Source organism: Cajanus cajan, chromosome 2 (genome assembly GCF_000230855.2).
Source record: "Cajanus cajan strain Asha chromosome 2, NIPB_CcT2T_4, whole genome shotgun sequence".
Taxonomy (NCBI): domain Eukaryota; kingdom Viridiplantae; phylum Streptophyta; class Magnoliopsida; order Fabales; family Fabaceae; genus Cajanus; species Cajanus cajan.
The window spans coordinates 80,197,901-80,220,946 of record NC_138518.1 but is presented as its reverse complement, the minus strand read 5'-3'; the positions used below and the strand labels follow the sequence as shown (position 1 = coordinate 80,220,946).

Genomic DNA, 23,046 nt, shown 5'->3' with positions numbered 1-23,046 from the left:
CTCGATAAGTTGATATAATTTCCGTCCAATTGTTTGTTTTTCAATTAACACCGGTATTTAGTATATGTATTTTATGAATTAAATGTTTACCATATATACTTAAAATCATCTCTTATAATAAAACATCAATAATATTAAAAAAAATTCTTTAATTTTTTTTTAATTTTTTTTCTTCAAATTTATACCTAATTTAATTTTTGTTTATTATAACTGGTTAAAAATTAAATTTTAATATTTTAAATAAATTATATTAAATAAAAATTATGTGTTATAACATAAATTATTTATCATAAATCTTGAATATAATTTATATATTAAAAAAATTATGTTGATTCAAATTTTAAATATAATTTATATATTCAAACATAATATTTACTGGTATTTTAATTTGTGTAATTCACAAGTTAAATATTTATTATATATAACTAAAATTTAATTTAATTTAAATATATAATTAAATATTTATTGTTAATGTAATTAATTTTACATCATTAGCTGATTCAAACTTCAATGTATAATTTTTTTTTACCTTTTCACATCGGTACTAACTCCTCAGCCAAAGGCATTCGGAGCTCGGGGGGTTAGTGTGCCGCCCACATCAGCACCAGGGCCCACCCTAACGACGATGGGCTTGGACCACGCCAACTCGGAAGGTTGGCCCATCTCTCCAACAGATAAAATAAGCTGATAAGAAGGAGATCTTATCATATCCTAACAAACTCAATTATCAACAAGGGAAAAATCCTAATTATATCAAGGTACGTGCATTATATATATGAGACTCATACACCCACAAAGACTAACTTAAGTATTGAAGTCTCTTTTGTAGGTACCAACTCCATCTCGGAGCAACAATGGAGCGGTAAGCATATCCCAAATTAACTTCCCAAGGAGTGATACATTCACCTTTCGCGCCTCCCTAACCCCAAGGCCGCCCAACTCTTGGGGTTGAGTAACAACATCCCAACTCACTGGAGACCAAAACCGAGTGTTGTCAGATTTTGCCCAGAGCATACAACGACAAGCCTGATCAATTCTATTACACACTGCTTGAGGAAGCCACAATGTTTGCATGCTATAAACTGGAATAGAGGAGATAGTAGACTTCATCAGGCACAACTTACTTGCCTTATTAAGAAGTTTGGACTTCCAAGCCGCAAGTCGACTCTGGATCTTATCCAGCACATCATAAAAATCTGCGCACCTCGGCTGACCATGCATCATGGGAACCCCAAAATACTTCCCGATCCGAGCCGTGTGACCAATCCCAAGCAGTCCCTCCAACGTATCTATCCTTCTCAGTGAAACCCTTCTAGCACAAACTTAGACTTAGTCAAGTTGACTCTCAAGCCTGATGAGCGCGAAAACTCCTCCAAGGTTGACGCCACCAAATGAGCTTGGTCATCTGAAGCTTGACAAAATAGTAAGATATCATCAGCAAAGAACAGGTGTGATAGCGATAACCCCCTAGGGGAAAGCTGAATCGGTTTCCAAATACCCTCCTAGAGCAACTCAGAGATCCTAAGGGCTAGACGCTCCATGCAGAAAATAAACAGATATGGAGATAAAGGGTCTCCCTGCCGAAGGCCACGGGACGGAACAAAGGACGGTAAAGTGTTGCCATTCCATAGAAGTGAGATGGACGAATTCTTCAACCCCCACATGATAAGTTGAAATGTGATTCTTGGAAACCCAAACTGCACCAGCGTATACTCCAAAAAATCCCACCTGACCCTGTCATACGCCTTTTCAAGGTCAATTTTTAAGGCCAAGGAGCCCACACCTGAGCCTTCCTTCCGTACGAAGTGGAAGGCTTTTTGAGCAATAATACTATGATCACGAGTCCCCCTCCCAGGGATAAAGCTACCCTGGAAAGGACCAATGACGTTCGGCAGGAAAGGTCTAAGACGAGCCACAAGCACTTTAGAAATAACCTTCCAGGCAACGTTACATAAGCTAATAGGACGAAACTCTTTGAGACTAACCGGATGGTCCACCTTCGGAATTAACACCATTTGTGTCTCCAAGAGTGATGTGTCCAAGTACCCCAACCGAAAGGCATCCTTCACTGTGCGCCATAATTCATCACCACAATAGGCCAATACTGCTTGAAGAAGAACGGTTGAAACCCATCCGGCCCTGGTGCCTTGAACGACTTCATGCTCATCACCGCTCGGCGAACCTCCTCCTTCGTGACTAGGGCAGTTAAGGCAGATAGGGCCTCCCCACCCAGGCCAGGTGGAACCCTCGCATGCATGTCTAGAGGCCCTTGAGCGTTGTTAATCGAGAACAGCTCCTTAAAGAACCTGACTGCCTCCGTTTTCATTACCACAGGATCCGTGTGCCAAGACCCATCTGGCAGCAACAACCCCTGTATTTTGTTCCTCTGTCTTCGCGCAAGAGTTTGAGCGTGGAAGAAGGACGTATTACGGTCCCCAAACCTCACCCACTTCTCTCTAGATTTCTGAAACCATAGGTACTCCTCCTGAAGGCAAGTTTCGTCCAACTCCGCTTGTATAGTCTTTTCTAAGCGCGACAGGCTCTCTGATTCCCCTATCTCGAGTTGTAGTTGAATCCCTTTGAGACGTCGTTGCAGAGTCTTCTTTCTAGTAATGATATTCCCAAACACTTCCTTATTAAACTTGATGGCATTTACCCGAACAACTTGTAACCCATTAGCAAGGGTCGGCGTGCTACGTCACCACACCTCCTTAACAATTCGCTCAAAATCCTTATGGGTAGCCCATGCAGCTTGGAACCGAAATGGTCGATCTTGAGACTTATCTCTAGATCCTTCACGCCGTAATAATAGAGGGCAATGGTCAGAATAGACCCTGCACAGATTCTCAACATACGCTTCCGGAAACATTGCTTGCCACGCAACATTACACACCGCACGATCTAGCCGCTTTGCCAACACAACCTTACGTTGATTTCGGTACCACGTAAAGCGAAGACCCTTAGCCCCCATGTCAAGAAGATTACACTCATTCAACACCTCCAGAAACTGTGATGCCCGTGTCATCGAGAAGCGACCACCCCTACACTCCCTTGACAACAGGATTTCGTTAAAGTCACCAAGCACTAACCATGGCAGTGTAATCCGTCCCCCCAACTCCCGAAGATGAGCCCAAACCCGCTGTCTGAGATCCACCCAAGGATTAGCATAAACGGCAGTACACACCCAATTCTTGCTTCCTTCCGCAACCGTAAACGAGATGGCCTGAGAGTGAAAGGCAAATTCGGATATAATAGCAGCGTAAGACATTGCCATCAAAATCCAAATACCCCCGGAATGCCCCGTAGCCTCAAATACTATAACACAATTTGTAGTCCAGCTTTTTCCAAAAAGATTCCACCGAAGAAAATTGACAATGAGTTTCCAAAACAATAAAAATAGACGGATGGTGGAGCCTTACTAACTCCGAAACCCTCCCTTTACCTTTGGCATTAACAGCCCCTCTAGTGTTCCAACTTAAAATGTTGAAATTTGTAGTCATTAAAACAGCAAGACCCGACAGATACTCAAACTCACATGGCCTCCCCTTCCAGTGGCTGATCAAATAACATAACATCCTCCATCCCCGGTAGCTCTAGTCCACTGACCTCGGAATCGTGCGCTACGTTGGACGTGCCACCTGTTAGAAGCACGCTGGTTGCCATACCCCCTTCCAAGTTCCCTGTCATTCTCTCGTGCATGAATCGTGGGTCCCCGAGAAACGGACTGGGTTGCGAGCTGCGGGCTTTATGAGAGTTCAAATCCAATACATTCTTCCCGCCAGCTAGAATGGTACGTGGACGTGCACCAATTTCCTCTCGCCTGCTACGTTTTTTACTATCCATAGTGGAGCCCATGCTATGCTCGTGCGCATTCCTCCCTTGGCCCTCATCCATAATTATTTTCCCAGCTGCATGGTCCTGTTCACGTGGAGTCACCCTCACCGCACGTGAGTTTTTAAAATCCGCACGTGACTCCTCCTCAAGTTGTACACCCCTCGTAGAGTAACTCTGAATATCATGATTCTGTTCCTTAATTTCCGCATTCCCATTATGAGGGAAAGATCGACCCTTGCCCAATGATTTCCCAAGATTCTGCTTCCGATTGAGCCGTTTCACGATCAACCATTCCCCATGCGGATCTGGCGCGATTTCCCCCGTAACATGCGGAGGTGATTCCTCTCCTGTTAGAACACCTGAAACTGCACTATGCGGTGGTTCCCCTGGCGGCTTCTCTGTAGCCTCCTTCTCCCCCACGCCGTTAGCCTTTGACTCAAACCTATTTGCAGAGGGACAATTCCTTCGAACATGCCCATAACAACCACACGATGAGCACAACAAATGGAGTCCCTCGTACTCAACATTATACCAAACACCATTGAGGAAAAATCTTCCTACGACTGGTTCATTTAAGCTTATCTCGACACAGACCCGTGCAAACCTGCCCCGTGACATGTTCAAGGTATTAAGGTCCACCTTGACGGGTTTCCCTATGGCTGATGCGATTGTTAAGAGAACACTCTCATCATAGAACATAATTCCGAGACCTGGAAACCTGATCCAGACGAGAGTACTATCAACCTTGTTGCTGAAGCGACGAACTTCGGGGACCAAGGTCTAACAATCAGATAGTGATCAAAGAGCATCCAAGGGCCTCCGTGCATGACCCGTTCTCTATCCGCCTCCAAATCAAACTTCACCATGAAGTAACCATTCGACACGTCCAACAACTCGAAACCTCCTTGAACCTTCCACAAAGCAGGTAACCTATCCCACAAGGTTAAGAACCCCACCTCTCGCCCCAACAACTTGATCACTAGGCATTGTTCCCATGGTTCACACAACTGTTTAAAAGTGGGTGCCGTGATGCTAAATTTGGGAAGCAACCGATCACCACCCTCAAATTCTAACGTCATAGCCCCCTCCTTAATAAGATCTCGAATAGCCGGCCGCTGAGTCGGGGCACCCAGTACCTTCTCCTTGAAGGTTATCGTCTGATTCATCTTGAGGCCCCCAACACTCCCATCCGGCGATTTCGATGGTGGTTGGCTCCACAGGCATACCCCAAATCCTCTCCATCATTCAAATTACGAAAAACTTTTTTATATCTATAAATATGTTTTATGGATAATATTTTTACCGAAAATGTCATAAATATGTTTCACATTCCATTTTTATTACAACTCATTAACTTGAAGATACATTTTGGCTTTTAAATATTACAACTCATTGAATGGCATTATAAATAGTGTCTTCAAACTTTAGCTTTTGGTTGTTATGACTCATCGGATAAGATTATAAATAGTCTCTTTAAGGCCAATACATTATACATAGTTTGACCAACTCACACCAAATTATTTAATTCCATTCTCCATATTATTTCATTTTTGATTAATCCAAGCACAGTTTAAATCCTTGTAGCATTTTAAACAAAATATAGTGTCATAATTTTTTTTTATAAATAAAATTTGATTACTACCAGCATAATTAATTTACATGGGAAAGCATGTCGGTACTAAAAAATCCAATTGGAAAGGAGAGACAGAGAGAGAGCAGTCCAATGGGAGGAGAGAGAAGCAATAATGATTGCAACTTGGGTTTTGTTTATTTAATTGCAAAGTTATGAGAAGAGAAGAGATAGCAAAGTAAGTAGTAAAAGAAATTACGAGAAAGCATTTAACTAAGGAAAGGAAAGAGAATGAATTGAAGGGATAGAAGGTTCGGTTCCAGATTTGATGTCACACCGCCACTTTCGCCCATTCTGCCAGCTATGTGAGTTCGCCACTACCAAACTTTCCCTTCTCTCTTCGCTCACCTCACCTATTTCATTCGTCTTTCTCACTCTTACTCTCTGCTCTTTACTTGTTTCCGCATGTGAGCCTTTTTTTGTCCTTTTCTGCGCTCGATTCCGCTTTCTCCAACTCGTCTTCTCCTCTTTGGTTTCGTTTGCTCTGTTCCCGGTCAAATCGGTCTTTTCTGTCAATGCTCTAATTTCTGACTATTTCATTGTTTATGAATAAATTCTGCTCGGTTCTTTAGATGGGAATTTGTTGCTGCACTTTTTCCCTCTGCACCTTTTTATTTATTTGTTAAGGATTAGATTAAGTAATTGTTAATTGACCTATATTAGTATTTATTTATTTATTTATGAGTGACCTTCCTCTTTACTAGGTGGTGAGAAGTATCGATTAACAACTAGATTGGTTGTCGCCTTCAGAGTGATTGATTTTTCTTGACCATCTTTCTCTCCTTTCTAAGGGTGAGACCAGTCAGTGGGTGAAACAGATAGTTTACCTGTGGCTGTGGGTCTGCACAGTTTTTTCAAGTTGCCAAAAATAGTTTTGAAGTGCTCTCTGTGTTGCAATAAGACTTGGTGTATGTACATAGCAGAATGAAACAAAAGGGTTTTTTACTGTTCTCCTTGGAACTTAACATAAAATAGAACTCTCTGTCTTCTTGCCTGGCTACGAAAAGTACTCTTCGTATTTCCTTTGACGGGCTGAACTTCTTGGTTGATTGTAAATACCTTGTTCTGCAATAAAGTTGTTTTCATCACTCTACTAATTTGTTCTGTGTTGTTTATCTTTGTATGGCATTTACCACTGTTTTTCAATTTTTGCAGCTCGATGATTTTGTTGATTCTTTGGTGCAGAGATGGAGGTTGCTCGGATCTTAATTGATCTTCGTAGACGTTGCGTCTGTGGTTGATGTCAGTAGAAATGGACTACATATTTGTGCTTTTGCTATTGGGTTGCTTATGTTCTTCTGTGTTGCCTGATACGCAAGGTGCAATCTTTTGTCCTTATGGTACTCAACCCATTAGAAAAACATATAAGCTATATAGAAATTAATTGCCAAACGTAAATGCATTCATTTTCTTATTCCGGGGATAAAACACAGATTTTCAAACTTCAATTTCCAATTCATTTATGAGGAATACATAGATACATACAACTGTTTATTAACAGAATTGGATGGATGCCTCATATTTTTCCAAGACTGCTGTGGCTTTGGACATTTGGCTTGGTTTTAGTAGCTGTGTAATGTTCTTGTTTATTTCAGGAGATGCACTATATGCATTGAAGCTATCTTTGAATGCTTCAGTTCACCAGCTTAATGACTGGAACCAAAATCAAGTGAATCCTTGTACTTGGTCACGTGTTTACTGTGATGCAAACAACAATGTTATGCAAGTGTAAGATATTTTCTGTTCATGTTTTTTTTTTTTTTGTTTTTAATTATTTGATTTGCTGAAGATGTTGGCTGTGGTTACTAATTGTAGAAAATTATACATTCACATTATATATTTCACACTTTTATATCTTGAATTCGTGCTTGCTGTGTAATTATATAAATTGCTTCATTGCAGATCACTAGCGTATATGGGATTCACAGGATACTTGACCCCAAGAATAGGAGTTCTAAAATATCTTAATGCTCTGTAAGTATTTATATCTCAAAATATCCACACAATTTTATTCACATTGATAATTCTTTTTTTTTTTTTTGGCATTCTACTCCATTTTAGATGATGGGGAAGTTCTGACTTGTGAGATAGCTTCAGTTGGTTATTAAAAACCAGTTGCTGACATTGTTCTTGCATTCCCCTTTTTTTATCTCCCCCTCCCCACCTTTTTATTGGCTAGCCTTATCATTATTGAATTGTTGCATTCTAGTATAATAGGATTGTAAATTTGTAATATCAATGTGAAATTATATATTTACATGACTCTGTTATTTTATGTTGCTTTATAATATTTAAGCTTTTTACAGTTGACTATGCTATTTTTTGTGCATCTGATGAACTGTAGTCATGATCTGCAGTAAATGTTGGTGATTTTGATGCATACTCTGGTTAAGTCTTTGTTATTTAGATTTATGTTTTCATGATGATTAATTTTATTATTTTGAAAAGTTATTGACATCCTTTAGTGGATTGTTTTATTTTTTTTATTTTTTTTATTTTGATTCATTCTCATGGTTCATTCTTGTTGTGTTGCAAACATTCACACCCCTCCCCTCTCCCTTTTTTTATGGAGGGGGGATTTGGCTTTATAGTTCTTTTGTTTTATTATATGTTTTTGTGGAAATGATTTTTTTTCCTTCTAAATATTTACCATTAACAAAGAAATAAGAATCAGGATTTAAATGTAACAATTGATCTATATTATGCTTGTATCATGCAGTTCTTTACAAGGGAATGGCATCGCTGGCAACATACCAAAAGAGTTAGGAAACCTGACAAACTTGGTCAGGTTGGATTTGGAAAACAACAAATTAACTGGAGAAATTCCTTCTTCCCTTGGGAATCTTAAGAAGCTGCAATTCTTGTAAGTATGGCATTCTGCCTGCTAGGTTTTACAGATACATAATGAGTCTTAGCATGTATTTTTATTGTGTAATGTTTAAACGTGTCTGTTTTTTTGTCCTGCAACTAGGACATTGAGCCAAAACAATCTCAGGGGGACCATTCCAGAATCACTTGCCAGTCTTCCATTCTTGATCAATGTGTATGTGAAATAATGCTTTTGAGAACTTTGCAATTTATTTTTAGAGCATATTTCGTTAATTTATTACCTGATTGATTCTTCAAACTTCTCTTTTGCAGTTTGCTAGATTCAAATGATTTGAGTGGCCAAATCCCAGAGCAGTTATTTAAAGTTCCTAAATACAAGTATGGATGGATGGTAAAATTAGGTTATGATACATTTAAAGCACCATTTAAACTTGTCTTTCTATCCCAGACTGCAAGGATGCCTTCCCATCAAACACTTGAAAAGTGGTCACATACACCCACCCAGATATAGAATTTAATAAACTATTACTAATATTTCAATTGAGCAGCAGTAGATGATTCTAACGGTCATTTTTGATTCCTCTTTTTATTTGCATTTGAAAGATTGGTGTGTGTCACATTTTGTTTCGGCAAAACTTAGTTCTTGTAGCATGACCACTTTCCATTTTCCCAACGGCTTGGTAATATGATTTATTGGACACAAAATCCTTTATATGATTAGTTCTATTGAATTGTGGTTGTGGAAGTGAAGTATATCGTCCCATCCCATTATTTAGGAAGTGTAAAAGGAAAGGGGAAGAAATAAGGAATCACCAAATCAGTCACCTTAAAAGAAATTAGGCTCTTGCTTATAACCCTAGAAGTGGTGTTACTTTCATCTTCTAACAGACATTATCATTTGTAAACCTTTCGATCCTGAAGTATGGACAAAGCCTTTGCCCACTGATATATTCTGCCACCAGTTGATTTAAAATGATAATAAATAGGTTCTGAGGATTGTACTCTCAACCACTTGTTGAAAGTGGATCCAATATCATATTAACAAACTTAGCATGGTAAGTGCAACAAATAGGAGCAATAATGATAAATGGGTACAAATCGGGAAGATTATTATGGAAACACTGAACAGAAATACTGGAAATCTAATCAATCTCAACATATACGAATGTGAAACTGTTTTTATTCCCCCTTTAATCGGGTGTGACCATGTCATGTTGTCTATGGAGTTCTTGTATATATTTGTTTCCCATTTTTAACAAATATTTTATACCATTACATTTTGCTATTTTAATTGTGCTTATTGCAGTTTCACTGGAAATAATTTGAACTGTGGTGCCAGCTACCATCAACTTTGCGAATCTGATAATGCAGATCAAGGTTACTTGATTAGAATATTTTTCTTTCCTTCTTTTGCTGTGTTGTTATCTATTCCCACTCCTTTCTCTTCTCTACAACCTGAATACTAATTTGCCTACTCTTGGCAGGTTCATCCCATAAACCAAAAATTGGCCTCATAGTTGGAATTGTTATAGGATTAGTTATTATCCTTTTCCTTGGTGGTCTGCTGTTCTTTTGGTGCAAGGGTAGACACAAGGGTTACAGGCGTGAAGTTTTTGTAGATGTTGCAGGTTTGAGTTTCTTTTCTAGATTGAAATGTTGTTGTATGAGGCTTCTCTTAAGTAAAACATGGATACAATGTTAATATGTGTGTTTTTGTAGCTTTTAATAATATTGATCTGGAAACTCTATCAATGCATTCAGTTTCATAATGATCCAATACTGAAAGTTCATGAGTTAATATGTATTTAGTAGTCTTTATTTCTTCACAAGTATCTTTCTTCTTTTGTTGCCAATATGATTTTATCATGGGTTTCCCTCTTTTCAGTGTCTTTACACCCCTGTGCCTCCCAGGGTCCATTGGCTAGAGCCTAGATGTTAGGGATCTAAAATCAATCTTGGCTCGTATGTTAAGTGTTTGCATAATTGGTCCTTAAAACTAAACACTGAAGTATACCCATTTATCTCTGTTCCCTAAACCTTTAATGTCCAATGAATCTGGGATATGATTAAATTTCGTGGTGATAGAAAAGAATTTTCTGGTTTAACCTATTCTGTAATCTTTTAATTGTGAGTACTTGTTGAAATAGTGCAGTAGCTATACTAATGAGATTGATCTTTAATGTGAACTTCCGTTTTGAAAATTGTGAATGCTAACTACAAATTACGATTCTATCATTATTTTTTCTTGTTTTGTCAGGTGAAGTAGATCGGCGAATTGCATTTGGTCAACTAAAAAGATTTGCTTGGAGAGAACTACAGATAGCCACAGACAATTTCAGTGAGAAAAATGTTTTAGGACAGGGAGGCTTTGGAAAGGTTTATAAAGGTGTTCTTGCTGATAACACAAAAGTTGCTGTCAAAAGGTTAACTGATTATGAAAGTCCTGGGGGAGATGCAGCTTTCCAGCGTGAGGTTGAGATGATAAGTGTAGCTGTGCATAGGAACCTGTTACGGCTGATTGGGTTTTGTACTACCCCAACTGAGCGCCTCTTAGTTTATCCCTTCATGCAGAACTTAAGTGTGGCCTATCGTCTACGAGGTAATAAGTTACAATGCATATTGGCATCACTGGTACTGGTATGCTAAGTATTCAATTCGATTTACTACAAAATTCAGATATCTGATTGTTGAATATCATCACAGTAAGTTCTTATTTTGTTTCAGTCATATTATTATTTAAACATTTTTAGAAATTAATTGGTCAAAGAAAGCTTTCAAATATTTAAACTACACATTCTAGGGTATATGCCAACAATTTTTAGGCTTTATCTAATACCTTGGAGCAATAAAACCGTTTAACCGGAGGATTATATAAAAAGGGTATGTTGGTGATTGAACCAGATAAGTCATAAAAACATTTAAACTAAATTAGATAAATTATATATTAATATTAATAATATGTACAAATGTACACATTGGTACGTGTGTAAATTATCAGCAAATGGAAATTTCAAATGACAGTTAAGAATAACATAAAAGAATTAGAGAACCTTATATTGTCCTCTAATTTATTTAATTGTATAGTTTTAAATTCATGACTGGTGATCCACAAACCATTGAAAAAGTTGAGAACCAAAAGCCTTTATCCTGATCTGACTTTCGACCCAGTCATGTCCAAATTTTAGTTTTGCAGAAATGGTTTTCTAAACCAATCTAGTGTCTGTTTGGAATGGATACATATTAAGAAGAGTTTTTGAGAGTTTTTTTTTACTGAAAATAAGGAGTCTTTTTCGGTAGAAAAACTTATTTAAATTGTATGCAAATAGACTCTTAATTCTCCTGTTTTTGCAGGTTTTCACTGGTTTTATTAATGCCAGGGTAGTTTGACTGTTCAACCTCTAACTGTATGGGTGACAGTTAACCGTATCTTGTTGATCAGTTGCAGAAAAAAGTTTTTTTGTTATAAACTATTTTTTATTTGAGGGACTTGGAAATAAAATAATATGCGAGAGTTGAATGATTGAATCAGATGTATGCTTTGTTACCAACACTGTCATCATGCCGACTGATACAATTTTAAATATTCAAGCATTCAGCTTTATACTACCTTTACATCAGAAAAAGCATAAATTATCAATATTAAATAATTATAGCTATATAAATGATATGATTCCTGTTTATTTGTATAATATGTTTGGGTAGGATCGATTTCCATATATTGTTTCTGTCTTCATGTAAAATCTGGCGCCTTTCCCAGTGATATTTTACTAGGTGAATACTGATGCAGAACTCAAACCTGGGGAACCTGTTCTGGATTGGCCTACAAGAAAACGAGTGGCTCTAGGAACAGCTCGTGGCTTAGAATATCTTCACGAACATTGCAATCCTAAGATTATTCATCGGGATGTGAAGGCAGCTAATGTATTACTAGATGAAGATTTTGAAGCTGTTGTTGGTGATTTTGGTCTGGCAAAGTTAGTTGATGTTCGAAAAACTAACGTCACAACTCAAGTCCGTGGGACAATGGGCCACATAGCTCCAGAATATTTGTCCACTGGAAAGTCCTCGGAAAGGACTGATGTTTTTGGCTACGGGATTATGCTTTTAGAACTTGTTACAGGTCAACGAGCTATTGACTTTTCACGTTTAGAAGAGGAAGATGATGTGCTGTTACTTGATCATGTAAGATCTCTTTCTAATATCATAGCCTCCATGTTTGCCCCCGTGTTTTTTGGTCTGTTTCTTGTTTGTGTAGCATGCTTAGAACTTGTGTGCGCCTCTTGGCTGGTTTGGTGAATGGTGATGTCAATTTTGGTATTTTATCGCATAGATAAGGATCAGCCCATCATAGTTGCTCCACCTAAAGAGTATCCTAACGCCGCTTGACAGGTGTAATGGTTGCAGTGAGTCGAGGAAGTTCATGTAGTTATAACTGTACCTTTTCATTTTTATTAAGCTGGAAATACTTTGAAGGTGTGTTGATTATAACATTGATTTAAGGCGAACTACGGTGCCTGTGTTTATTACTATTCAAAAACCAAAATCTACCGTTTATCAGTTTATACTTGTTGGTGACTTGATTACTGTTTTTGCTGTTTTTTTGTGCTCGAATAGGTTAAGAAATTAGAACGAGAGAAAAGACTTGATGCAATTGTTGACCGCAACCTAAATAAAAATTACAACATACAAGAGGTAGAAATGATGATACAAGTCGCATTGCTCTGTACGCAAGCAACACCAGAGGACCGTCCACCAATGTCGGAGGTTGTAAGAATGCTTGAAGGAGAAGGGTTGGCTGAAAGGTGGGAGGAATGGCAGCATGTGGAGGTCAATCGGAGGCAAGAATACGAGAGATTACAAAGAAGATTTGACTGGGGAGAAGATTCGGTTTATAATCAAGATGCCATTGAGTTGTCTGGTGGGAGATGAGTGGATCTATAAATTTATAACATATATGTTGTATGTTGTACCTCAATATCCTTTTTTGCTAGGTTAAGCTTGATTAGGGATGTAATTTTTCTTGTTTTCCAACTGTAAAAAAAGGGAAAAAATAGTTGTAAAATTTTTATGTTCCAACAGGCTTTATGGTGTGAATTTTTTTCCCTAGATAAATTAGGAATTTATTAGAAAATTCTGTTTGGTGAATTTTCAGCAATGATCCCATTACAGGGGTTCCTATTAATTACAACACATTTCGTCAAACAATGATTTGACATTTAAATGTTGGATACTATCTGTGAAATCACAATTTCCTTATGCGGTACTGTGGTAGCGTATTTTTCTAGTAGATGGGCAAAAGACTTTTCGATACCTCTGTACATTTTCTAAAAACTTAAGAAAATACTTTTTAAAGACAATATTTTTCTCTAATTGTTATTTTTTTATTTCGGTAATACGTTTTAATATTTAATAAGATCTCTTATTTTTCCGAAGACAATAAGATCTTTTAAATTATATGTATTATTGAATGGATTTTCAATTTTGATCAGAAAACAATATACCGATCATGTATAGATTTAATCCTTTAATTATATCGATCTTTAGTAGAAATTTCACCTCTGCCAGCCTACCTGCTTATCCCTGAGATAGAAACTAAGAATGAACAAAATCATTATTTAAATACAAGAATCAGTACTTGAAGTTGCCAATGAAAAAGAAGTCTGTCATTCGTTTCCATTTCTCAAAAGGGACATGTCTCTAAATTATCCTGCAGAATAGCTAGTATCAGTAGGTAGTTCTGGCACATTTTAGCATTTGTAGCCTTTACTTACCATAACTTTTTGGGTCCCCGATGATGATGCTGCAACGTATATAATTGGACTCGTTCCTAGTGTCATATTTGTTGGCAACAAACATATACCTCAAATTATTAATGTTTCTACCTATTAGGACGTGAACCACGTCTGCATATATCACTCATGAACATGCATGATCTTACAAGTGCTCTCATCCTTGTTTTTATTGAGCTCTTGCATTTTGGTTTCTTCCTTTCCTTAGTCCTATCTAGCTTTTCTTGATGATTATTTCTGAAGGTGACGACATATTCTTCATTGTAGTATTCTTCAGCCAGCAAATGGGGTGGTGGATTCTGCTCCGAATCTCTGCTTTCCCATTCTTCAATATCCATAGCATATTGAACATTACTCGCGCCTGCCATCGCCAAAGCCTCTAAGGAAACCAACATTGTCACTGCACTAGAAACAAATTAAATTGTTCTTGTTTGTTAAGTACATATGTTGTGCCTCCGATTGCCCAAAGATGTTGAATTGTTTTTGTTGTTTGCACGTACGACAATATATTTATATAGATAAAGACCGTTTAACATAGAGGCAGAGCATCATTTTGTGCCATGAATACATTGCACGTTTTCAAGTGGTATGAGGTCAAGTTTTCAAGTTTGATTTTGCTGATAAATCACATGACATGTATGGATGATTGAGGGTGCAGATTAAGCTCCATTCCTGACCTCAAATTTACATCTACCGACTATTCTTCAAAGGTGAATTTGACAACTGAAAGTTGATGAGTTGGAGATATAGAAGTAGCTATCATGAATATCTCGAGAGTGTAACACTGTTACCATTGAGAATAATTGAATACGGAAGTCTGAATTTCTAAAGCTATTATATATACAAGCTCACAAGTATATTGTTTATCAAGTCAGATAACATCGTCTTGGAAGTGATACCGTATATTATATATGACATTTTTTAAAAAGGGGGTTGCTTTCTTATACCACTATATATATATATTTAATGATTTAAAGTTATTTGTGAAACAAAAGTTTTATTTGTAAAATTCTTTATCTTCTTCATTAACTTCAAATTATTAATAACTAGTTTTTAACACTTACATCGCACAAACTACATACTCATTATATAGAACTAAAATTTATATAAATAAATAAATTATATTTTAGTTTTATGATTAATGATATAAAATTGGTTTTAGCTTAACTAATAATTTAAGCTAGTTTATTGATGAGTATTGAGTTATGTTAAATAATTAAAAAAAAATAGAAAATCACTTTTATAGCAATTTAATTCAATTTGAGCTAATTACTTTCCTAATGAAAAAATATTTGTACTTGCTAAGTAACTTCCATAATAGATTGAAATTTGGGTAGTTAAAACAAGCACCTATGATATGAGTAATTTAAATGGTTTTATTTATTTATTTTAATATGTGAGGGAAGGATGTCATAGTATTAGTATTGATTATTATAAAATCATATATTATTTTGTTTCAATAAATAAAAATTATAATAATTACAATAAGATTCAAACTTAAATTAATGTATATTATCTCAACTCATCATTAGAAAAAGTATGGTGGTATGTAAAATTATACTTAAATATCATCATATATTCATATATATATATACAAGTTAGTTACTTAAATTAAAGGGTTTTCACTAGTGTGTTAATAGATTTCAGTTATTTTGATATATTATTAAATATAGCCATTATTTTATGTTTTACTTGGATTGGTTAATTAATATATTTTAAATGAATAATTGATTAGTATAATTGCTATTTGTTTTTTTTTTAATTTTTAATAATATCTATAAATATCCACAAATATTAATCCAATTTATATGTATTAATTTACTTGATTGATATTCATGTAAATAATTAATAAAGGATAAATAAGTATTTATTTCACAACTCCCAAGATAGATGGTATATAGGATTAGTGTCTAGGAGTGAGTATAAATCAGATTGAATTGGATTTATCCTTATTCATACTCGACGTGAACTTTTGTTTAAATATTTTTTAAAGTTCAAATTCGATTTAATAAGAAATTACAAGAAAAATGCTGATTTTCGACGGAAATTTTTGACAGAAACAGATAAATTTTTTATGAAATTTTCTTTTTCTGACGGATTTTAATCCGACGGAAAAAGTGGCGTCAGAAAAAAAAATTTGTTGGAAATAATTTTTTCTGACGAAAATTTCCGACAGATTTTTTGTTAAAAAATTTCGTCGAAAATTTCTGATAATTTTCCGACAGAATTTTCCGTCGAAAATTATATTTTTTTTTTAATTTTAATAAATTTATTAATGTAACAACCTTCATATTTGGCCTCTTAAGAGTTATATTTCACAATATTTCACTATTTAACGTGTTTTATCTTTACTTGTGCAATTTCTAGGAGACTTCCTAAAATGTCACCCATCCCTGTACTACTCCAGGCTAAGCACGCTTAACTGTGAAGTTCTGATGAGGAAGCTACCAAAATGTATATGTATGTTGTCAGTATAACGTACAAATTAATTCATTTAAGTCATCCTCAAATATACAATCTCATATTTGTACTATAATAATAATATATAATAATTTTATATTACGAATAATAATAATAATAATAATATATTTAATTATTCTTTATTTATATGTACTTACTTTTATAATTAACATTTATTTATTTCTATTTAAAATTATAATTTAAATTATTTAATTTTATAATTTATAATGATAATATAATTTATAAAATTATAAATATTTATTTATTACATACTTATAAATTAAATTTTAATATTTTAAATAAATTATTAATTAATTTAATATATTTATTTACCTTAAATCAAACATAAAATTCAAAAAATGTATTTATCCTTTTTTTTCTTCTAATTATTAACTTTTAATAAAATACTAACTTAAAATCTTATCTAATTATATATAATATTCTCATATCAAATTTAAAATCAGATATTAGTTATACAAAAATATTAAGATCATATAGTAAATTGTCAATAAGATTTTAGTTAAATAATTTAAAATAATTAATGTTTCAATTATATTGTTAATTAGAAAATAATTTATTCCAAAACTAATTATTTTTTTATATTAATTATTAGTAAAATTTAATAACTTTTAATTTAACAATTAATTGGATCGATGAAATTCAACACACACCATGAGTTATTGAGCAGAATAACTTTACCAAGAGTTATTTTGTAAGTTATCTTAAATCAAACATATAAAATTCAAAAAATGTATTTATCCTTGTTTTATTTTTTAATTATCAACCATTAATAAAATACTAACTTAAAATCTTATCTAATTATATTATAATATTTTTATATCAAATTTAAAACCAGTTCTTACATTTTCGACAAATATAAATTTGTCTGAAATATTCTATCAATAATATAGCTTTTCCTACAAAAATTTTCTCATCGAAAATATAAATTTTCCGACAGATTTAATTTTTTTATATAAGAAATCATCTTCAATTAATATAACATTTTGTATATATGATTTAAGAGTAAAAGATTTTCAATTTAACGGTTGAATTTACAAAATTCACATTTAATATAAAGTTATTGAGCTGTGTAACACTTAGTAAAATTTACACCATTGTAATTATAGCCCCCCTCATATATATATATATATATATATATATATATATATATATATATGTGTGTGTGTGTGTATATATATATATATATATATATATATATATATATATTAAATGTGACTTTTACTAAGTATTACACCACTCAATAACTTTATATTAAATGTGAATTTGGTAAATCCAACTGTTAGATTGAAAGTTCATATCTCTTATAGATTATATATACAAAACTTTATATTAATCCAAGATGGTTTGATACTTCATTTTTATAAAACAAAATAGATGTAATATATTCATTTCAAAATACACTAAAATATGAACACTTTGATTACGTTCCAGTTGTTGTTCAATTTTAACAAAATTTGATATACACGTATAAAGTGATATGAACTTTCAATTTAACGGTTGGATTTACAAAATTCACATTTAATATAAAGTTATTGAGCGGCATAATACTTAGTAAAAGTTACACCGGTATAATTATAACTCCCTATATTATATATATACATGTATACACATATATTTGTATTTTTTATTTATTGTATACGTTGATTGAAAAAATCAAAATAGTAAAATTGTATACATTGATTAAAAAATTCAAAATAAGAAAAATCAGAAGATTTATGTTCCATTTAGAATTGTTATTATAAGATATATTTTAAAATAAATTATCATCTAAAAAAATATATTAGATATTAAAAACATATTTATATCATAAATAAATTAAACTTTATTTTTATAAAATTTAACATATTAATTTTTATATTTTTAATAGTGTTAAATTATTATAAAATAAGTCTTTATGATTGTAGTTCTACCCAAATATTTAAAAAATGTCTATGATAGATAAATAAGTTATACTTAGATATATATTTTTAAAGAAAGTTAGGTTCAAACCAACTAAATTATAATAAAATATAGTGTGACTTAATTTATTTTCATCTTTAATACTAATCGCAGATATAAAAAACTTGTAATAAATAATTATAATATATATTTATACCTTTAAAAGATATATAAAATTTTTAATACTACAAATATATATAATAAATTAAAAATAATAAATTAAAAATAAGAAATTAATTTTAACATTATATATATTTAAATTATAAAATAAAACTAACACAAAACTGAAATTAAAGTATAATTTATAATATATTTTAAAATAAATAATTATATTATAAATATAATATTATGTTACAAAAAATTACTAAATTTTTAATATTAACACATAACAATTATTATTATTATTTTTGTAAGAGAATGTTATATATGAAATTGGGTTGAGCGATGTTTCTAAAAATATAGGGGATTTTCTTTGAAAGTTCAAATAGCTAAGATGGGGTCACATTAGCAGTTGGAAGTTGGATCGGGTAATGCTCATTCTATTACTGTCTATCTCTGCTCCATTGCTTACATGTCAAAGTTGTTGATTTTTGTTGTATTTGTTTCTTATAATATATAATATATTTGTGTAGCATTTGCGAATGGTGACAGACAGCGGAAGCTAGCCCTCGATTTCGTGTAACAGTTGGTAGCGCGTTCTATACCATTTTGTGGCTGTCAGCACACCATCATAGATCATACATCATACATTCATAACGCGTTTTATATAAACCCTACAACACTTCCTGGCCCTCACTTTTGTTACCGTCACTTTTCTTGCATTAACCACGACTATTAGTCAACAATAATCATGCATCCAGATTCGTCACTCACATTTTATTATGATAAATGACAAAGTTTAAATTATTATAAGATATGATTTCATGTAATACTAGATTTAACTTCCAATTAATCTGTATATCTTATTTTTAATATAAGTTAATTCAAACCAATCTTAACATTTAGTTTGGTTGGAGTTGATAATTTAAAAAGAAAGAAAAAAATTGATCTGATCTATAAAATATAAACTGATTGCAATATTTATTGATTTGGATTCGAACAAAATGCAAATCAGACCAAATCAATTCATTCGTCCCCACTCCTTTCTATCTCCCAATTATACTCTATTGACCACTATATTAACCTCAAACAATATAGTGAAGTAATTTATTTTTTCAGGAGTCATTGAATGAGGGGAACTTAAGCCTCGGAATTAATTGAAACGCCGCCAGGTTGATGGATTTCAGATATATATGGCAACAACAACAATTGACTCAATTCAAACGCAATCCAAAATCACAAATGAATTTGTTTATCAACGCATTTCGATAATTTTTTAAGGAATATAAAGTTAACCAATATTTGATTATATTATTAATTAAATTAAATATATATAAAAAAATATTACAGTTTTAAAATTACTTGATAATCTTTCACATCACTTTTATTTTAACATATAAGATTATATTCAAAATATATATAAATAAAGTTTAAATCAATTGAAATTTAATATATATAATCATAAATGTTATATTATTAAATATAATGATTACATTAAATTTATATTTTATAAAAGATTATTAAAAGTGTAATTTTACTTGACACTAAAAGTTGACCTAGTAATATATAACTTGAAATATAATTTCAAACACGTGATTTAGTAGTAGGGGTTGATCTACACTTAAGTAAGATCAAAAGTTCAAATCCTGTCTTATATATGCAGTCGCGTTAAATCTTGGAGCCTTGACAATAGATACTCCAGGGACGAAAAAAAATATATAACTTGAAATACCAATAAATGTAGGATAGAAAAAGTGTCGAATATGAGGTTGAGAATAATACATCCAGCCCAGAATGTATTCTGCACCTCCCATTGCTTTAATAACATTTTTATATATTTTATTTATATTTAAATATTTTATATATTTTTTCTTTATGACATCAATGATACTCACACCTTTCTTATATTTATGCTAATCATTGATTAGACTTTTATGGAGAGAATTTAATTTAAATAATTAACATAACATATATATGTTCGAGAATTAAATGTGAGTAATTAAAGCTAGAAAGATTAAATACAAGGTAAACCCTCGATGTTCGTGCATTTTTTTAACTCTCACCTATGATTTTTGTTTCTGAAACTTTTTAATGAAATTAAAGATCGTTTTCACGTCAATAAAAAAAGATAATATTAAAAGAAAATATTGATAGGGACTAATTTTTTTTTTAAAAGTATGTATAGAAATTAAAATAAAATTATCTTAAAATATAAAGATTAAAAAGATCAATAAAAATAATTATAGAGATTAAAAATATTTATTTTAAAATATAAATTAAAAAAAATAAAATAAGTAAAATTATAAAAATTAAAACAATATTTTAACTAATTTATAATCTATTAAAATAATTTTAGTTTTAATTTTAAATATTACTACTTTTCTACATGACTGACTTATTGTATATAATATTATTCATGACACTTGTCAATATTTTTTGTTTAATTTAAATAACATATTATAGTAAACTAATATTAATTAATTTTAAAAATTAAGAGACTAAATTTATAATAAAAATTTTTAAAAATAAAAATACATATTTACAAATCTATAAAGATGGAAGGTTTATTTAGATCTATATAATAAATCGTATAGACGTATAGTGTATGTTAAAAATACGTGTTACAAATATTTTTTTATAATAGTTATCATTAAAAGTTACATTTAAAACATCTTTTTACTTAATTAGTGTTATAAAATTCTTTAGACGACATGAAAATTAAACTCTTATTTTGAAAATTAGAAAATTTCATGACATAAAGTAAAAAAAAAAAATGTTTTACTCTTCATATACTAAATACTTATTAGTTTTATTTTGTTGACAAGTACATGAAATACTTGCAACAAATTATCTCTTTAGATGAAGATTAGAAAAGAGTTTCAATCTAAATTAATTGTGGGAAGCCCCAAGTGGAAGTTTGGTCTTGCATGGAAGCAAAGCCAAAATCATCCAAACCATCAAAGAACCCTTCGGGCAAGCCCTCATCGCTTTCCTTGGCCTTCTCCTGCTCAAGCATCGGCACGTGCCCCTCGAACAGCGCCACGTGTCCGAACAACTTGTCCTTCCTGGAAAACGTGGTTCCGCACGAGCACTTCCACGTGGCCTCTCCGCGGCACTGCTTGGCGTGGCTCCTCAGGTCGGAGACCACCGCGAAGCTCTTCTTCAGGCACCGCTCGCACCGCAGCGTCTTCGGGCAGTGCCTCCTCTTGAAGTGGTTCCTCAGGCAGAACACCGACTTCAGCGCCCTGAACTTCTTGTGCTTCCTGTTCCTGTTGCACCCCTCGAACGGGCACGAGAACCGCGTCGCCCCACGCGCCCCGTTCGCCAACGCTTCCGCCGTCTTGAACTCGTCGCCGTGCGCGCGCATGTGCATGCGGAGGTTGGCGTCGCGCGTGAAGCCCTTCCCGCACACCTCGCAGAAGTGGAGGTGCTTGGCGAGAAGCTCCACCGCGTCCAGCTCCACGACAAGGGTTTCGTCGTTGTCCATGTTGTTGTTGTTGTTGTTGTTGTTGTTGTTGTTGTGTTTCGGAGAGTCTGAGGTTGGGGGGAGAAGGTTTTGAGAGGCGGCGGCGGTGAGGGCGGCGGCGTTGGTGATGAGGTGGCGAATGGCGGTGAGGATTTCGTTGGAGACTGTGGTGATTTGGTGGTGGGTGAGGAGGGTGCGGGATTGGATGGATTGGAAGAGGAAGGTTTGAAGGGAATCGATTCGGGTGCTGAGTTGGGAGAGGTTGCGAAGGGAAACATGAAGGGATGACTCGATGCTGTTCTTGTTTGCCTTTGGCATGTGGTTATTGGGTTTATTAATACTTAATACAGAATCTCTGCCTAGTCAGACTCAGTGCTTCAAGCCTTCAATTCAATTCCATGCCTACATTCATCCCATTAACGCCTCTTATATATGCTATCATCTTATCATTCTTTGTACAAACTTGAAAATACCCTGCCTTCTTGCTTTTGTCGTCCATGCACCACGTGTTCATTACATTCTGTCAATTCACACAAAAGACACTGGTCTTACACCCTTTTTTTTTTTTACTTGTTTTTAGTATTTTAGACTATTATTTTTTGCACAAAAAGTCGTGCTAATGTCAATTAATTTTCTTTACTATTTTATTGTTTAATGAATTTTATCCAAGTGCATGTATATATAATATAATATAATATAATATAATGTTATAACATGTTTCATGTTATTCTTCCAATTGTATAATATAATAATTTAAGGCTATTACCTCGTGCATTTTTTTATTAACCAGGTTTTAATGCTCTTTGTGAGTTGAATTTATAGGATAGGACCACCTGTGTCACATTCAATTAATTATAGTAGATAATTTTTTAAATATTGTTCTCAACTTCTAAAAATTTATGTGTAAATTTCATATATATATATATATATATATATATATATATATATATATATATATATATATATTGTTATTATATAAG

The 23,046-nt window shown here is 33.3% G+C and overlaps 4 protein-coding genes across 14 annotated transcripts; 1 reads left to right on the top strand and 3 right to left on the bottom strand.

Annotated features, from left to right (window-relative positions):
* Nucleotides 1-552: 552 nt before the first annotated feature.
* LOC145955212 (uncharacterized) lies at nt 553-2,015 on the bottom strand. The gene is made up of 4 exons (XM_083069924.1): nt 1,729-2,015; nt 1,125-1,309; nt 907-1,082; nt 553-711 (listed from the first exon to the last, which is right to left on the bottom strand). The coding sequence occupies exons 1-4, from the start codon at nt 2,013-2,015 to the stop codon at nt 553-555; spliced, it is 807 nt and encodes a 268-aa protein (XP_082926050.1).
* A 50-nt stretch (nt 2,016-2,065) lies between these two features.
* LOC109790304 (uncharacterized) lies at nt 2,066-5,000 on the bottom strand. Its single transcript, XM_083069923.1, has 5 exons — nt 4,698-5,000; nt 3,536-4,614; nt 3,443-3,474; nt 2,708-3,315; nt 2,066-2,641 (listed from the first exon to the last, which is right to left on the bottom strand). The coding sequence occupies exons 1-5, from the start codon at nt 4,998-5,000 to the stop codon at nt 2,066-2,068; spliced, it is 2,598 nt and encodes an 865-aa protein (XP_082926049.1).
* Nucleotides 5,001-5,607: 607 nt separating this feature from the next.
* Nucleotides 5,608-13,387, top strand: LOC109813520 (putative LRR receptor-like serine/threonine-protein kinase At5g10290). 11 transcript variants are annotated; one of them, XM_020377721.3, is made up of 13 exons: nt 5,621-5,769; nt 6,169-6,256; nt 6,650-6,783; nt 7,060-7,192; nt 7,367-7,438; nt 8,184-8,327; nt 8,436-8,507; nt 8,606-8,671; nt 9,600-9,670; nt 9,778-9,921; nt 10,551-10,892; nt 12,081-12,475; nt 12,908-13,387. In XM_020377721.3, exons 3-13 carry the CDS (start codon nt 6,705-6,707, stop codon nt 13,220-13,222), a joined length of 1,833 nt encoding a protein of 610 aa, XP_020233310.1. In that variant the 5' UTR covers nt 5,621-5,769; nt 6,169-6,256; nt 6,650-6,704; the 3' UTR covers nt 13,223-13,387. The 11 variants fall into 11 exon arrangements, 10 of the variants coding, with proteins under 10 accessions (XP_020233306.1, XP_020233307.1, XP_020233310.1 ...); XM_029274409.2 differs by having other exon boundaries at nt 5,622-5,769; nt 6,169-6,515; nt 6,620-6,783; XR_014431844.1 differs by lacking the exon at nt 5,621-5,769 and adding an exon at nt 12,683-12,766 and having other exon boundaries at nt 5,985-6,515; nt 6,620-6,783; nt 12,908-13,145.
* A 7,974-nt stretch (nt 13,388-21,361) lies between these two features.
* On the bottom strand, nt 21,362-22,497 carry LOC109813519 (zinc finger protein STOP1 homolog). The gene has a single exon (XM_020377716.3). The coding sequence runs from the start codon at nt 22,382-22,384 to the stop codon at nt 21,485-21,487; it is 900 nt and encodes a 299-aa protein (XP_020233305.1). The 5' UTR covers nt 22,385-22,497; the 3' UTR covers nt 21,362-21,484.
* Between the last annotated feature and the right edge of the window lie 549 nt (nt 22,498-23,046).

Coding starts and splice junctions, on each gene's coding strand:
- LOC145955212 (XM_083069924.1), bottom strand. CDS start 2,015: ATGGTGTTAATTCCGAAGGTGGACCATCCGGTTAGTCTCAAAGAGTTT. Junction 1,310..1,728: donor AAGGCGTATGACAGGGTCAG/GTGGGATTTTTT, acceptor TTGTGCTAGAAG/GGTTTCACTGAGAAGGATAG. Junction 1,083..1,124: donor CAAACTTCTTAATAAGGCAA/GTAAGTTGTGCC, acceptor CCTCTATTCCAG/TTTATAGCATGCAAACATTG.
- LOC109813520 (XM_020377717.3), top strand. CDS start 6,705: ATGTCAGTAGAAATGGACTACATATTTGTGCTTTTGCTATTGGGTTGC. Junction 7,193..7,366: donor AACAACAATGTTATGCAAGT/GTAAGATATTTT, acceptor GCTTCATTGCAG/ATCACTAGCGTATATGGGAT. Junction 8,672..9,599: donor TTTAAAGTTCCTAAATACAA/GTATGGATGGAT, acceptor TGCTTATTGCAG/TTTCACTGGAAATAATTTGA.
- LOC109790304 (XM_083069923.1), bottom strand. CDS start 5,000: ATGAATCAGACGATAACCTTCAAGGAGAAGGTACTGGGTGCCCCGACT. Junction 4,615..4,697: donor TGTCGAATGGTTACTTCATG/GTGAAGTTTGAT, acceptor TCTGATTGTTAG/ACCTTGGTCCCCGAAGTTCG. Junction 2,642..2,707: donor TTGAGCGAATTGTTAAGGAG/GTGTGGTGACGT, acceptor AATGCCATCAAG/TTTAATAAGGAAGTGTTTGG.
- LOC109813519 (XM_020377716.3), bottom strand. CDS start 22,384: ATGCCAAAGGCAAACAAGAACAGCATCGAGTCATCCCTTCATGTTTCC.